The 15,761-nt window shown below is 37.4% G+C and overlaps 2 protein-coding genes across 3 annotated transcripts; one reads left to right on the top strand and one right to left on the bottom strand.

Annotated features, from left to right (window-relative positions):
• Positions 1 to 3,893: 3,893 nt before the first annotated feature.
• Positions 3,894 to 5,783, bottom strand: LOC108458711 (uncharacterized). The gene has a single exon (XM_017758114.1). It carries the CDS (start codon positions 5,781 to 5,783, stop codon positions 3,894 to 3,896), a length of 1,890 nt encoding a protein of 629 aa, XP_017613603.1.
• Positions 5,784 to 12,150: 6,367 nt separating this feature from the next.
• On the top strand, positions 12,151 to 15,154 carry LOC108459487 (uncharacterized). 2 transcript variants are annotated; one of them, XM_017758862.2, is made up of 4 exons: positions 12,151 to 12,334; positions 12,635 to 12,753; positions 14,300 to 14,637; positions 14,712 to 15,154. In XM_017758862.2, exons 3-4 carry the CDS (start codon positions 14,333 to 14,335, stop codon positions 14,971 to 14,973), a joined length of 567 nt encoding a protein of 188 aa, XP_017614351.1. In that variant the 5' UTR covers positions 12,151 to 12,334; positions 12,635 to 12,753; positions 14,300 to 14,332; the 3' UTR covers positions 14,974 to 15,154. The 2 variants fall into 2 exon arrangements, with proteins under 2 accessions (XP_017614351.1, XP_052882820.1); XM_053026860.1 differs by lacking the exons at positions 12,151 to 12,334; positions 12,635 to 12,753 and having other exon boundaries at positions 14,193 to 14,637.
• The last annotated feature ends 607 nt before the right edge of the window (positions 15,155 to 15,761 follow it).

Below are 15,761 nucleotides of genomic sequence, written 5' to 3'. Positions count from 1 at the left end.
AAGTGTAGTGAGACTGCCGCTTGCCCCAGTTTGGATCGAAAATTTGAATTGCCCTTTACGAGTTTTCAATTCAAAACCCCTTTGGTCTCAAGGTGCCCTTTTACGAGTTTTCACCTTGGCCTCTCCCTTTTTTTTTTCGTGCCCTTTACTGGTTTTCACCTCAACTGCTTCAAGCAAAATATCTTTTGACAGAGTCCGAATTTATCGGGTTAGGCAAGCTCTTGCCATCTATCTCTGCTAGTATCAATGCCCTTCTAGAGAAAGCCTTCTTTACCACATAGGGTCCTTCCCAATTTGGCATCCATTTCCCCCTAAAATCCTTTTGCATAGGGAGAATTTTTTTTCAATACTAAGTCCCCCTCATGGAACACCCTGGGGCGAACTTTTTTGTTGTAGGCTCGCATCATTCTCTTCTGGTACATTTGACCATGACGAATAGCCTTCAGTCTCTTCTCTTCAATCAAGTTTAGTTGATCGTAATGAGATTGGATTCATTCTGCTTCATCTAACTTCAGTTCTGATAAAACTCGGAGGGAAGGGATTTCGACCTCAATAGGTAAAACTGCCTCCATCCCATAAACCAACGAGAAAGGTGTTGCCCCTATAGAAGTTCTAACAGATGTCCGATAAGCATAAAGGGCAAATGAGAGCTTTTCGTACCAATCTTTGTAGGTCTCCGCCATCTTCCCCATAATCTTCTTGATATTCTTATTAGCTGCCTCAACCACCCCATTTATTTTCGGGCGGTATGGTGACGAGTTGTGATGCTTAATGTTGAACCGACTGCAGACTTCTGTTATTGCGCTATTGTTCAGATTCAACGCGTTGTCAGATACAATTCTTTCTGGCATACCATAACGACATACGATCTCCTTCTTTAGGAACTTGCTAACCGCTGACTTTTTGACATTGGCGTACGAAGCAGACTCTACCCATTTGGTAAAGTAGTCAATGACCACAAAAATGAATCGATGTCTGTTGGAAGCCTTTGGTGAAATCGACCCAATGAAGTCGATGCCCCACATTGAGAATGGCCATGGGAAAGTCATAACATGGAGGGGTGAAGGAGGCACATGGATCTTGTCTGCATAAATTTGACACTTATGGCACTTCTTAGCGTAATTGATGCAATCTTCTTCCATTGTCGACCAGTAATATCCGAATCTCATGATTTGTCGAGCCATTGTGAAACTATTAGCATGTGTCCCACAGACACCATCATGGACTTCCTCTAGAATTTTTTTTGCCTCAACAGTGCCAACACATCTTAGCAACACCTGATCCTTTCTCTTCTTATATAGGACCTCACTGTCTGGGACATAGTCACTGGCTAACCTCTTCAATGTTCTTTTATCATTTTCGGTTGCTTGATCTGGGTACGCACGGCTTTTCACATATTGTAAGATATCATGATACCAAGGATGATCATCTCTCTCTTCCTCTTCATCGACATTACAGTAGTGAGCTGGAGCCTTACAAATACTCATCTGAATTGGCTTCATATCCTCCTGTTCATTTATTTTGATCATGAAAGCTAGTGTAGCCAAGGCGTCAGCCATCTGATTCTCGTCTCGCGGGAGGTAATGAAAGGTAATATCATCAAACTCTTCAATTAACTCCAGGATTAACTTTCGGTAACTGATCAATTTAGGATCTCTCGTTTCCCACTCACCTTTAAGCTGATAAATTACCAATGCAGAATCTCCATACACTTCTAATAGTTTGATTTCACGGTCTATAGCTGCTCAAATTCCCATGATACATGCCTCGTATCCTGCCATATTGTTTGTGCAGTTAAAATCTAGCTTGCAAGTGAATGGATAATGATCTCCATTTGGGGATATCAGTATTGCCCTAACTCCATTTCCAATGGCATTTGATGCTCTGTTAAAATTTAATTTCCAAGAATGATCTTCAGGCATGTCTCCTTCAGCGATTGCTACATACATTAGATCTTCATTGGGGAAATTGAAATTCAAAGGTTCATAGTCCTCCAAAGCTCTACTGGCTAGGAAGTCTGCTATTACACTCCCCTTCACAGCTTTTTGGTTTACATAGACTATGTCAAACTCGGAGAGCAGAGCAGAATTTTCCATCGGGCTATCCTTCCATTTAAAGCGGTTGATTCCATCATGTATTTGAGAGGGTCTAGCTTTGAGATTAGCCAAGTTGTATGGTACAACATGTATTGCCTCAACATTCATGTTGTCCAAACCAAAGCACAGTATAACTTCTCAATTGGCGGATACCTCATTTCACACTTAGTGAATTTTTTACTGAGGTAATATATCGCTCTTTCTTTTCTCCCAGTCTCATCGTGTTGGCCGAGCACACACCCCATCGAATTATCAAATACTGTTAAGTACAGTATAAATGGTCTACTAGGGCTTAGTGGTGTTAGCACTGGGGGACTGGACAAATATTGTTTAACCTTTTCAAAGGTTTTTTGGGATTCATCATCTCATACCCCAGGATTGTGCTTTTTAAGAAGACGGAATATGGGGTCACACTTCTCAGTCAGTTGCGAAATAAACCGTGCGATATAGTTTAGTCTCCCTAGGAAACCTTGGGCTTCTTTCTGAGTTTGTGGCGGAGGCAGCTCTTGTATAGCCTTGACTTTATCAGGGTCGACTTCTATTCCCTTCTCACTGACTACGAAATCGAGTAACTTTTCGGACCTAGCTCCGAAGGTGCATTTTGACGGATTGAGCTTTAATTGGAATTTTCTTAACCTCAGGAATAATTTCCTCAACACTCGCACATGTTCCTATTCAGTTCGGGATTTTGCAATCATGTCGTCAACGTAGACTTCAATTTCCTTATGCATCATGTCATAGAACAAGGTTACCATGGCTCTTTGGTATGTGGCTCCTGCACTTTTCAACCCGAAGGGCATCATCTTGTAGCAAAACGTTCTCCATAAAGTTATGAATATGGTTTTTTCCATGTCTTCAGGATGCATCTTGATCTGATTGTACCCGGAAAACCCATCCATGAAGGAGAACAGTGAATAGCTTGTCGTATTATCCACTAGAGTGTCTATGTGAGGCAATGGAAAGTTATCCTTTAGGCTGGCCTTGTTTAAATCTCTGTAATCTACAGACATCTGCACTTTCCCATCTTTCTTAGGGACAGGGACAATGTTGGCCACCCATTCTGAATAATTGACCACCTGTAGGAATCCAGCCTTAAACTGTTTCTTGACTTCTTCCTTTATTTTATTGCTACATCAGGTATCATCCTTCGGAGCTTCTGCTGAACTGGCTTGCACTCTTTTTTTGTAGGGACACGGTGCACTGCGATATTGGTACTTAGATCAGGCATATCCTGGTATGACCATGCAAAGACGTCCTTGAATTCTTGCAACAGTTCAATGAGGTTCTGTCTTGTTTTCTCGTTAATGCAAGTGTCAATTTTAACTTTCTTCCCCTCTTCCAGGGCCACAATCTCAGTAGTCTCTTTGTGTGGCAGGATCTGCTCCTTTTCTCGCTCCACCATCCTTAACAAATTGGGAGATAAACCACAATCCTCATCCTCTTCAAAATCTTGAAATCCCTCAAAGCACATGTCTCGCTCAAAAGGAGATTCCGGACTCGTATCAGCATTACTCATGACGTTGACATCCGGGGGCCTATTATGAGTATAAGAGAATACCTAAAGAAAATGAAATGAATAATTCCTTTGTATGGTATGATTGTGTATGAAATGAAAAAGAAGAAAGAATAATTGCTCGAACTGATATATAAAAATGCATTTTTTATTGAAAATAATAATGTTTAAACATGAGCCTATTTCACAAAAGATTCTTATTGTCCCTAGGCTAGAAGACAACAAGTGGGTTTTAAATATTACTCTGTGTTAGCTCTAAAGATTACAGGAATTTCTTCCTCAGTCTAGTTATCCAAAACACTCCCAGGCTCATACGGGCAAATGTCTGATAAATTTCTTTCCATTGCTTCCTCTTCAAACGTGGTATTGATGTTCCAAATTCCTATCACATCCTCGACCATTCCTTCTTTTATCCTCTTCTGTACAGAATGAATAAACCCTCTAGATACAAATGTTTGGGAAATGTGAGGGAAGCTCATCGGTCCCCACCTGACTTCTGTCCCACTCAATCTCGCTCTCCGCTGCTCTTGTTTCCTTTCAAACTCCTTCTTCACTTGGCTTGCATCTGGCCTGAATCCCAAACCGAAGCGATCCCACTTGCCAACCAAGACTGGCACTCTAACTTGTCCACGGAGGTGCCTCCTGAGTCCTCTGCCAGGTAATGCCCCTTTCCCAACTGTCAGCTGCAGGCTCATTTTCGTAGCCCTTGATATCTTAGGTATCGAAATTTTGCTTCCTTCAGCTATAAACGTTGTGTTTACAAACTCTAACGCTCGAAATGAACATTCAACCTCTTCGTTGTCATTCTCTACGTAGGGTGCATCACTAGTAACTGACGTAATAATGTCCTCCTCCGTATTTATTGTTATTAGCCGACCCTCAGTAACCATCTTTAGCTTCTGGTGCAGCGAGTATGGCATTGCCCCAGCTAAGTGAATCCAAGGTCTTCCTAATAGATAGTTATAGGAAGGCTTAATATCCATCGCGAGAAAATCCACCTCGTACGCGTTTGGGCCAATCTGGAGAGGTATCTCTATCCTTCCCATCACTTTCCTTTCTGTACCGTCAAACACTCCCACTATGTTCTGACATATCTTCATGTGGGAGCTGTCTATAGGTAAACGGTTTAATATAGACCAAGGCAATACGTTTAATGCGGACCCATTATCGACCAGTACTCCAGGTAGTGTATACCCCTTGCAACGTGTAGTAACGTGCAGAGCCTTAGTAGACCCCCTACCCCCTAGAGGTATCTCATCATTGCTGAAGGAGATGAAATTGTCAGCGCTTATGTTGCCGACGAGACGGTCTAATTTGTTAACCGAAATGTCATCTGCAACATAGGTTTTGTTCAACACTTTCATCAGTACGTTGCGGTAAACCTCCGAATTTAGCAGCAAAGCCAATATAGATATGCGATCCGGTTGTTGGTGTAATTGTTCCACAACACTATACTCGCTGTGTCTTGGGAACTTTAAGAACTCTTTGGCTTCATTTTCCATTACTGGCTCATTAACCAGTGGTTCTGATCTCTCGACTTCTTGCTTGAGCATGACGGGTTTCCCTTTTGCTAGTTCGGCTTCTGTGTTTGGCGTGTCAATCGAACCCTCCTTCTCTGAAACTGCTATACTACAGTTATAATTCCAAGGCACCCTACGGCTATCTTTATAAGGGGGAGCTGTTAGCTTTTGAATTATAACTTTTGGTGTAACTTTTGCTTCTACTTCACTAATTTTGGGCTTTGAAATAATTATCACTGGACAGCTGGCTCTGCAGCCTTCTTCACCTGACTCTCCTCCTAGAGAGCATATATCCTCCTCTTCGACAGACTCGAGGAACTCCAATTCCTTATTATCCATTAGACCCTGCACTAAGGCCCTAAACTCAATACAATTCTGGATCCCGTGATCTTTCTCATGATGGAACTCACAGTAGTTCCGTGTATCTTGGATTTTATCCCCCAACCCCTGCGGGACTAAACCTCTCTTCTGTATTTCCTTCCAAACTAGCTTCAATAGGATTCTCACCTCTGCGATATTCAGCTTGACTTTCCTCCCCATATTCTCAATTATCGCGTTTACCCCTTTATCAGTATGACTGGGCAACGGATTTCCCTTACCAGATGTATCATCGAATTTTACAACACCTGCTTTGATAAGCTTTTCTATGCACATTTTGAACGAGGTACAGTTTTCTATCGAGTGCCCCATAATTCCTGCGTGGTATTTGCACTGAGCATTTGCATCATACAATTTAGGGTATGGGGGTTGTAACGGTTCTAAGTGGAAAGGGGCCACTGCGTGTGCGTCGAACAACTTTTTGTACAACTCCCTATACGTCACTGGTATAGAAGTGAACTGGAACCTCTCTGTATTCTACCTTGTGTTAGGCTCTCGCCTTGGTGTGGCCTGCTGGCTAGTGACTATCGTTCTCGATTGATTAACGGTGACAGGTTTTGAATAGCCTGAGCTCACGTTGCTTACCTCGTTTTCCTTTTTCTTCGGGGCTGACCTTCTCGTGCTTTCCCCTGTTTCTATCTTCCCGCACCTTATTGTATTTTCTATTATTTCGCCAGACATCACTATGTCTACGAAACTTTTAGTTGCGCTCCCCAACATATGATTAATGAAAGGTACCTTCAAGGTATTAATAAATAGCATAGTCATTTCTTTTTCCAGTAGTGGCGGTTGGACTTGCGTAGCGACTTCCTTCCACCTCTGGGCGTATTTCCTGAAGCTTTCACCTGACCTTTTCTCCGTGTTCTGTAATGTAATCCTATCAGGTGCTATATTAGTCACATGGCCATACTATTTCATGAAGACCTATGCCAAATCCTTCCATGATTTGACCTGAGCACGGCTCAACTGATTGTACCATTTCGCTGCAGCCCCACTCAAACTGTCTTGAAAACAATGGATCAACAGTTGATCATTGTTGACATGCCCCGTCATCCTTCGACAAAACATCATAATGTGAGCCTCAGGGCAGCTAGTTCCGTTATATCTTTCAAACTCTGGCATTTTAAACTTCGGGGGAAGTACTAAGTCCGGAACCAAACTCAGTTCCTTTGTATCGATTCCACCGTAATGATCAGCATTCTCTAACTCCTTGAAATTTTCCTCCAACCATTTGCATCATCCTCAAATTGTTTTGGGATCTCAGCCTTTATCTTTTCCACCTCTGCTGCGTCATCGAAGTCAGGGACCTGAGGGTTTGCTAGATTATCTTCAGGCTTGGTGCTCGATCCTGTTGGAAAGTTTACTGGTGCCGAGGTACCAGTTTGATAAAGAGGTTGGACATTAACAGACACCCTTGGTGGTTGTGTTTGCATGTTTATTGGCATAAAACTTGTAGGACAAGCGGAATCCTCATTGTCATTTCTCGTGTCCCCCATAGGGCCTTTTCCTTTGTCAGACCCTCCATTCAGCAGCTATGTCAGCTAGCTCATCATGTTGTTCTGTGACTCCAGCATGTGATCCCTCATCTCCTGCTGGATCCTAGCCAGCTGTTCTTGCATCTAAGCGTGCAGTTGCTCCTGCATCTCCTTTTGTATTTGTTCTAATTTCTCTAACCTCTGATCCATATCCCTTGTTTTCCTTCGTGTATAGTAGCGATATTCCAGAGTAACTAGATAAATTATCACTAATTAATAGGGTTCTTTTGTGCAATTTAATGTTTATGATGCTATGCAATGCAAATACATGACACGAATGCAAAAAGGTGTCAATCTGATTCAATTTTATTTAAAATAACTTTACTAAAAGACAAAATCCTTTACATAAAAAATAGACTACATATAAGGCCTAGCCCTTATGCCCAGAGCTCTAACTTTTTTAAGAAGTTCAGCCAGCTCTTGACCTCGGTTCGATACTGACTCATATTTTACACTTAATACATCAGCTTGAACTGCCAGGATTTGTAAATGTTCCGCCACTTCTCGAATCTGAACTATAGCTTCTCCCATGAGGCGATCTCTATCTCGAACCTTATTCTGAGACCGGTGAAGTTGTTCCTCCAATTGCTTACTATTTGCTTCTAGTGATTCAATTCGGTGTTCACAATCTTGTAGCGCAACCCCAAGTTCTTTTATCTTCCCCTTCAGATTCTTGATCTCACTTAAGCTAGCTTTTAATTCCACTACAGAGTTGCGACTACGATGCTGATGCAATGTCTTTTCTAACTCTGTTATTCGAGCTCTTAACGTCTCATTTTTGCTTTGACTCTCTGATGTAGTTTTTTTCAAGGCTTCCTCTCGTGCTCGAGCATCACAGAACCTCTTCTTCCATTAATCGGCCTTAGACTTTTCTTCTTGGATTTCTTGTTGCCATTGCTTTGATGTTTTTCCTAACCCGATAGTTTTCATCGACATACGCAGCTCCTTGTAATCATTCTTCAGACTGTCCAAGTCTTCTTCAGCTTTCCTTTTCCCCTTTCTTAGTTTCTCGACGTTTAATTTCTGGACGTCAATGTCCAATTTAAGATATACATTTTCCTCTTCGAGTTGCTCTATCTTTTTCCCCAACTTTAAACTTCTCTTTTCAAAATCCTGTTTTATAATTTCTAATTCGGAGGGAACTACTCACAGATACTCCTCTATAGGTTGAGCACCCTTTAAACTCAACCTAGAGATATTGTTGTTAACTCGTCTACTCAACTATCCATCATACTCAGGGGTCGTCATCGGATCTGCAGCCAACCCTTCCATTCGACGAGTCTGATTCCAAGCATTAGAAATCTCTTTAACCATTTTCTTGTAGTCTCCCTTATACGAAAATTCGCATTGAGCAAGCCCATGGGTTATCGGTATAAACTGTCTTGCTGCATATTGCCTAAGCATGAGCAATGGAGCATATCCAATGGCTCCCCAGATCCCAAGCAAAGGGCCCCAATCAAAACTCCCATATCGAAAAAGAATTTTGTTAGGCATCCACTAAGGTGCTTTCTACTTAATGTCCTCTCCTTGGAGATTCCGCAGGAGCGCGATCCAGTTTTCTTCCGATATGTCATCTCTTCTGGGTGTAGCTGCTATCTCTTTTAATGGGGAATAATTCTCAAAGAAAGCTCAATAATAACCTTTGTCTATCTTCCAAAAATGACTGTAAAACCATACTAACAATAACTGTGCACACCTTATAAATCTGCCCTCGCCGGTCCTTCTACACGCGTTGAAGGACTTGAATGTCTCAGCTAAAATTACAGGAACTGGTGTGACTCCCTTGTCTAGTCGGTCGAATAGATCCATGACCGCCTCATCAACATATCCCAATGCCCTAGGGAAGAACATCAACCCGTAGATACTCAAGGCAAAGACGTCAACTTTCTTCTTCATATCAGGATGTGTTAGGATCAAATCTCGCAAATTCTTCCATGGGAAACACTTACACTCCCCTTTCTGCTTGATCCTTACCGTAACCCACTGTTCGCTCATTCCAGTAATATTCATTAGCTTTTTTGAAAACGCCAGAACATAAGCAGCTCTCGAATAGGCCTTATCGACTTGTACCTTCGGACAATTTAATAAAGCTGTATACTCCTCCACCGTGGGTACTAAATCCACCCTCCCAAACATGAAGTAGCTATATGCAGGGTTCCAATACTGAATAAATGCCCGGAATAAGTGTTTTTCTATTTCGATACCAAGTAAGTACGATAGATCTCCATAGTTGCAGTAGAATAATTATTTAGCCTCATCATCCCACTAATCCCATATCTCCTTCAATTCCTGATTATTATTTTGAGTCACGCTAATGCGAGTATAATCCCATAACTCAGATTTGTATCCATTGGCTGGTTGTCTCCCTTCTCTAATTGTATTATCTCTGACCATTTACGGATAGCCGCATTATTTTCTACCTTATCAAGGAATTTGTCCCCCATGACGAGCTTTCTAATTTAGAAAATTGAACACGAATTGACACCTTTCAAATGTGGAATGACATGCAAATATGGCAAAACAAAACACAGCAAGTTAGTATCATATATCAGAAACATAACTCAAAGTAAAGAAAATAGAAACAAGCATCTATTGGGGGTAATCACTAGGGTTTAGCGTAGTTCTTCCAAAGGTGGGCCCTTAGAGTTCCTCTATATGTGGTTTGGTTCTAAAGTTGAGGTACCTGAACCAGTAGATTCCTCGATCCTCACCGATTATAGGCTCATATAGACCGAATTCAGTTCAGGGGGATACATTTCCCTATGGCTGTACAGAGGTGAAAACCTCAAGAAGACATAGGTATGGATGTATCCCGAAAGCAATCCACTATCCTGCACGGAGGTGAAAACCTCACGAAGGAAATAGCTTCTCACTCCCACTTAATAGGTGTGACCACAACGGTCATGCAATGCCATGACAGAAAATATAAAAGAACTTTGAAAAAAATGCCAGAAAAACATAACACCAAACAGATGAAATGCAATAAGAGGATCATAGACTCAAAACCAAATTCAACTTTCGACAAAAGACAAAAAGTAATCAAATCGCGGCTTAACTCTCTTATTGATCCCCAATGGAGTCGCCAAGCTGTCGAAACCATTTTTAAGTTTTGAAAAATGTGGATCGACTTTAAAAATGTAAATGGAGTCGCCACTAATCTTTTCCAATGTGAGATTGGGCCACTTTAAAATCAATCGTTTTAATAAAACATCTGGGCCTATTAAAACAATAATTCTTTTTGGTCTACTAAGTTTGAGAAAATGGGCTCAGGAGTCGGCTACGTACGAGGAAGGATTAGCACCCTCGTAACGCCCAAAAATTGGTACCTATTTGATTAGTTAATGTCTTGATGTCGAAATTTGAAAAGATTTTAGAGTACGATCCTTTTATTTGAAAGAAAATCGAAATTGTTCGAATAAAATGTAAAGACCTACCCATTTCGAAGGAGAGAATGCCATACCCAGTAAGTTAGGGTCCAACATTTCAGACCTTCGGGACTAAGTTGGTCTTCGATTTTTAAAATTCATGTATGAAGGTTCGAGAGAAGGATATTGGTCCTCCGGGACTTATGAAAAATTAGAACTCGATGAAGTTAGAGCTCAATCTCTCAGAACTCCCAAATACCGAAGGTTGCCTTGATTTTGGAAATCACTACCCTCAATATAACGCGATGCCACACCCGATGAGTTAGGGTGCAACGTCTCAATTTCAAGAATAGGTTTTATTTGAACCTCATACAATTAGATTTAAGAAGGGTACTCAATTATTTAGGTTCAACGAGGAAAATTGGTACTCAGTAAGTTAGGGCACAATCCTCCCGAGGATCCCAAATATCGAATATTGCCTTTATTTTGAAAACAATCGAGGATAAATCTTTGAATAAAATGAATTTGGGCGGTTGAAACTCAACACAAAAAAATGATAACATGCGATATGAAAATAGCGGTATAATAATAAACTTGACGGTGTATATGTTAATACCTAGAATATAGTAAATATAAGGAAAATCAACAATAATTATAACAATAGTAATAAATATAATAACATAACAAACATAGCAATAAAGATATTAATGATACGAAAATGCATAATAGAAGTGAAAATAATATGTAGAATGATGATATATATATATAGTGATAATAGTAAAGTTAAAATAACAATGCTAAATTAGTGAAAGTGAAAATAATAAATAATAATAATTTAGTACAAAAATATTCGATAAAAACTATGGTATATAAAAATAATAAAAATAATATAGTAGGTCTATTAATAATTATATTAAAAACTTTAGCGAAAAATATATACATATAAAAATTATAAATAATAATATTAAAATAATAGTAGTAAGCGGTAAAAAATAAAATAAAATATAATACGTTATAATAAACTATATTTAAAAATTATTAACTTTTAATAAAATATATATAAAAAATTTAAAAATAAACAGTATGAGAAAAATGATTATTAGTAAAAGCGAAAATAATATAACAAATAATGTAATAAATATAATGACAATTTATATGTAAAATAATTAGTTTTACTTTAAATATATATATACATATACTAAGCATACAACAAATATATAAATAAATAATATAATAATGTGAAACATAACTCAAATTGATTAAATTAAATGAAAATAAATAAAAATAATAATGAAAATGATATAATAAGTATAAAAATAATATATAAAAAATAATATAATAAATAATAGGAAAATCGCTAAAATGATAGTAAAAAATAAAATAAAATAGTAATAATAGATTAATAATAATAATACCAAAAAAAATAATTTTGTGATAAAAGTGTTTGAAATAAAAAAAAAAGGGCTTAATTAGAACCAAAACGGGAGTTCTGGGGTAAAACATAAATAAGGGAGGACCACATTGGAGCGCGCGTGAAACAAGGGGTCTTAAAAATGTAATTTACCCAAATTCCTGAACCCAACATTTAATATGGACCAAATTAAAAGCTGCACAAAATTGCTGGACGAAATTCAAAAACAAAAGTGAAACAGATTTGGACAGCAAGAAAATGCACGGGGATTTAGTGCGCAAATTGACCCTTTAAGGGCAAAACACATGGCCCCTGCCATTAAAAGCTATTGAATGGCATTATGCCATTTTTTAAAAACCCATTTTATTTCTTTATTTTTCAAAAAAGAAGCAGAATACTTCTTCTCCCCTGCTCCCTCTCCATTTTTGCTAGGAATTCAACCTAACTTGCGCCACCTTGGAGGATCATTGGTGCCACGCACCTCCACCCCACCGCCGGTTCACGGATCAAGACTAGGTAAGCCCTCCTTTCTTTTTTTTTTACTTAAAATCAATCTATAAACAAAACAAAAAAAAGAAGAAAAAAATAAGAATCAAAAGAAAGTTACAGGAAGAAGAATGAAAAATCACCTTTCAAACCTTAGACCAGATTTTTGATTTACTTCCGATTTTTCTCTATAATTTCTACCAGTGTACTTATATCATGAGCCAAAAAAAAAAAAACAAACCCCCTTTACAATGTTTAGAATGGCTTTTATAGCCTAGAAAAACAAATAAAATCTTCTATTGGTTGCTATCTGTTTGTTTCCTGTTATAGGTGTTGTTGCGGATATCTCGGAAGCACGAGGTGTGACAAAAAGGGACTGCTGGTAGCGCACGTCTCGGAGGTGCGGTGGATGGTGGAGGCACGTACGATGTGGGGATTGGGGTATTGAGGTGAATTTTGTTTTAGTTTTGGGCTGTTTTGGGTTATATGATTGGGCTAGTGGTTAATGGGTTTGATTAGTGGGCTAGGCAAAGAAAATTGGTCCAACACTTATTTTCTTAAAAAGATGACTTACAAATTGAAGAAAATCTATTATAATATTTTTTAACAAATATATTTATGATGTGTTTGTTTTACAAAGAACAACTTTTAAAAAATAATTTTAGGAAAATTTGTCAAACAACTGAAAATATTTTGCACTTTATAAGCTTTTTCAGAAATCAATTTCCAGATGATGTTTTTAGTGAAACAAACGTGACATTTTATTAAGTCTTTTACTGAGTTGGTTTCATAAGTAAACCGTACACCAACTCAATTGTGAAATTACTAAATTATTCTCTCATATACAAATTAAATTATATTTTTATGAGAGTATTTTTATTTTTATATATATAATAAATTAATAAAAATTAATTATAATGAGACTTGAACACAAAACATCATGCATAATAAATATTTAACTTTACCACTATAACCAAATTTTTTTTTAATAACAGCTGACTTTCATTAATAAGCAAAGGTAGAAAAGTTAAGAGACTTGAAACGTTCCAACAACAAAAAGTAAATTTTCGAGAAAGCCAAAAGAAAATTAAAAGCAAACAACAATTCCAAAAACCAGAAAACTAAAGAAAACCTTAAACACAGACCTCTCCTCTCTTGCAGAACGAAACGTTCGAAGCCAGTTGAAATCCTCTTTGAGATTGGTTAATGGGTTTACATGCAGCATTAATTGATTTTTATATCAACTCTTGATAAATATATTTGTTATTAATTTTTCACACTTTCATTGTTGTACCATAAGGGATAAAATTAAAATTTGAAATGAGTAAACTACATCTAATATCACTAAATTATTAGTAAATTTATATTTTAGTCATTAAATTTAAAAATTATAAAATGATCATTAAACTAATTTGAAAGCTTTCATTTAAGTCATTGAACTATTAAAATAATTTACGGACCATTTTATAATTTTTAAAGTTAAATAACCAAAACATAAATATACTAATAATTCAGTGACATTTGATGCAATTTATCCTCATAAAATTTGGGTGATCCCTCCAAACCCGGTGCCTTCGCCTTGTTCAAATGGTTTTAGTGGCTTTGGAATAATCTATTTGGTTATTTTTGTAGATTGATTTTATTTGAATTATTATTTAATTAATAAAATGTTTTTATTTAAATTTAATTATTAAAATAAATATTAAATACTTTAAATAATAAAACAGACTTTTAAATGTAATCGCACCCAAAATAGAATTAAAATTAAGTATAAATATATATATATATATATATATATATATTCTATTCCTGCTTATGCCAGCCATGGACAGTTCACTTTGCATATAAATGCCCTGAAGATAGCTACAAATTAGGAGTAATATATTAAAAAATCGCAAATAGATATATTTTTGGCTATTATTGATCCCTACTTGATTTGACAATATTAACTTTTTTATATATTAACTACCCATCTGTGCTCATTCCTTTGATCAGATCACCATCATCATCTTGTAATAAAAATCGATCATGGCTGTGACCATCAAGCGAGCGGCCCTTATCGTTGCCGGTCTTGGCGTCTTATCATTCATATTGGGAGTCATAGCCGAAAACAAAAAGCCAGAAGCTGGAATCCCAATTCCTGGTAAAGGTGTGGTTATATGCAAGTATCCAAAGGATCCCTCCCTGGCCCTGGGCTACCTATCGGTTGCATTTCTGATGCTATCGACTATCGCTGGCTATTGGTCTCTGTTTTACCCTTACAAAGGGAAATCTGTTCCACACTCTGTCCTCTTTCAAAGCGCCAGTTTCTTTGTCTTCTTCAACATTGCCTTGTAACCCACTGCTCTCTCTGTCCATCATCATTATTATTATGTGATTCAATGATTTCCTTAATTATGTATGGCAGGTTTACAAGTGGGGTAGCAGCCACACTGCTGTTGTGGCCAACGATCACGGAGCACCTTCACTTGATTCGCAATGTTCATCACAATCCCACCACCACATGCCCTACTGCTAAGACTGGACTCCTTGGTGGTGGTGCCTTTGTATCCCTGGATTCAGCCCTCTTCTGGTTAGTTGCCCTTATGTTGGCTGATAATGCCCGACATGATCACTTTTATGATGTTGAAAAACACAGTAAAGCTCAGGTTCTCCCAGATGGCTGCTGATTACCATGTCAATAGGGGTGCTGTGTAATGTAGTTCATGCCTCATCAACACCCAAATATCTGTCCCCAACTATCTTTATCTTTATCTTTCTGTATATGGTTTACACTTTGTTCCTATTTCACAGTATTTCTTCAGAAAAGGAAAAATTAAATTTCACCTTCTTTTACTTCTAAATCTTAAATTCTACACTTTGATTATGATAATTATTTATTATATTTGGATCATTCAGCATTAACGCCACTTAAATTAGGAAATAATATTTGAAACACAAAGCATAACACGTGATAAATATTTTGGTAAAAAAAAACACGTTAATAATTAAAAGTTATTTGATTTTTAGAATCAAAATATCTTTTATATTCTTTTTAATTCATGAAATTTAATTTTTAATAATTATTAATTATCTCTCTTAACAATATTAACTATAAAATTCTAACATCAATTCTTTTATACCAATGTAATTTATTTTACTTAATCTACTTCACACGTTGTTTCCTTTTAACTCTCATAAAAGAAAAATGAAAAACAAAATTCAACTACTTTATTTAATTTATTTGACGTGTATGATGTGAAATTTAACCTCTTAGAATCTTTCTCGTTATTTTGATATTATATCTCTTTTGTAAATAAATTGAAATTACCATACAAAACAGGGTCAATTAGAAAGAAAATATCGGTTTTAAAATATATTTATTAAAGTTAGTTTTTTTTCTCAAATTTAGAGAAAGAGCCAGATTTTAAAGAGAGAAAAACACAAAAAACGGGGCTAACATGAACGCTTTCTACAA

This window comes from Gossypium arboreum, chromosome 4 (assembly GCF_025698485.1).
Source record: "Gossypium arboreum isolate Shixiya-1 chromosome 4, ASM2569848v2, whole genome shotgun sequence".
Taxonomy (NCBI): Eukaryota; Viridiplantae; Streptophyta; class Magnoliopsida; order Malvales; family Malvaceae; genus Gossypium; species Gossypium arboreum.
Note: the sequence above shows the minus strand (reverse complement) of the source record. Positions and strands in the feature narration are given on the sequence as shown.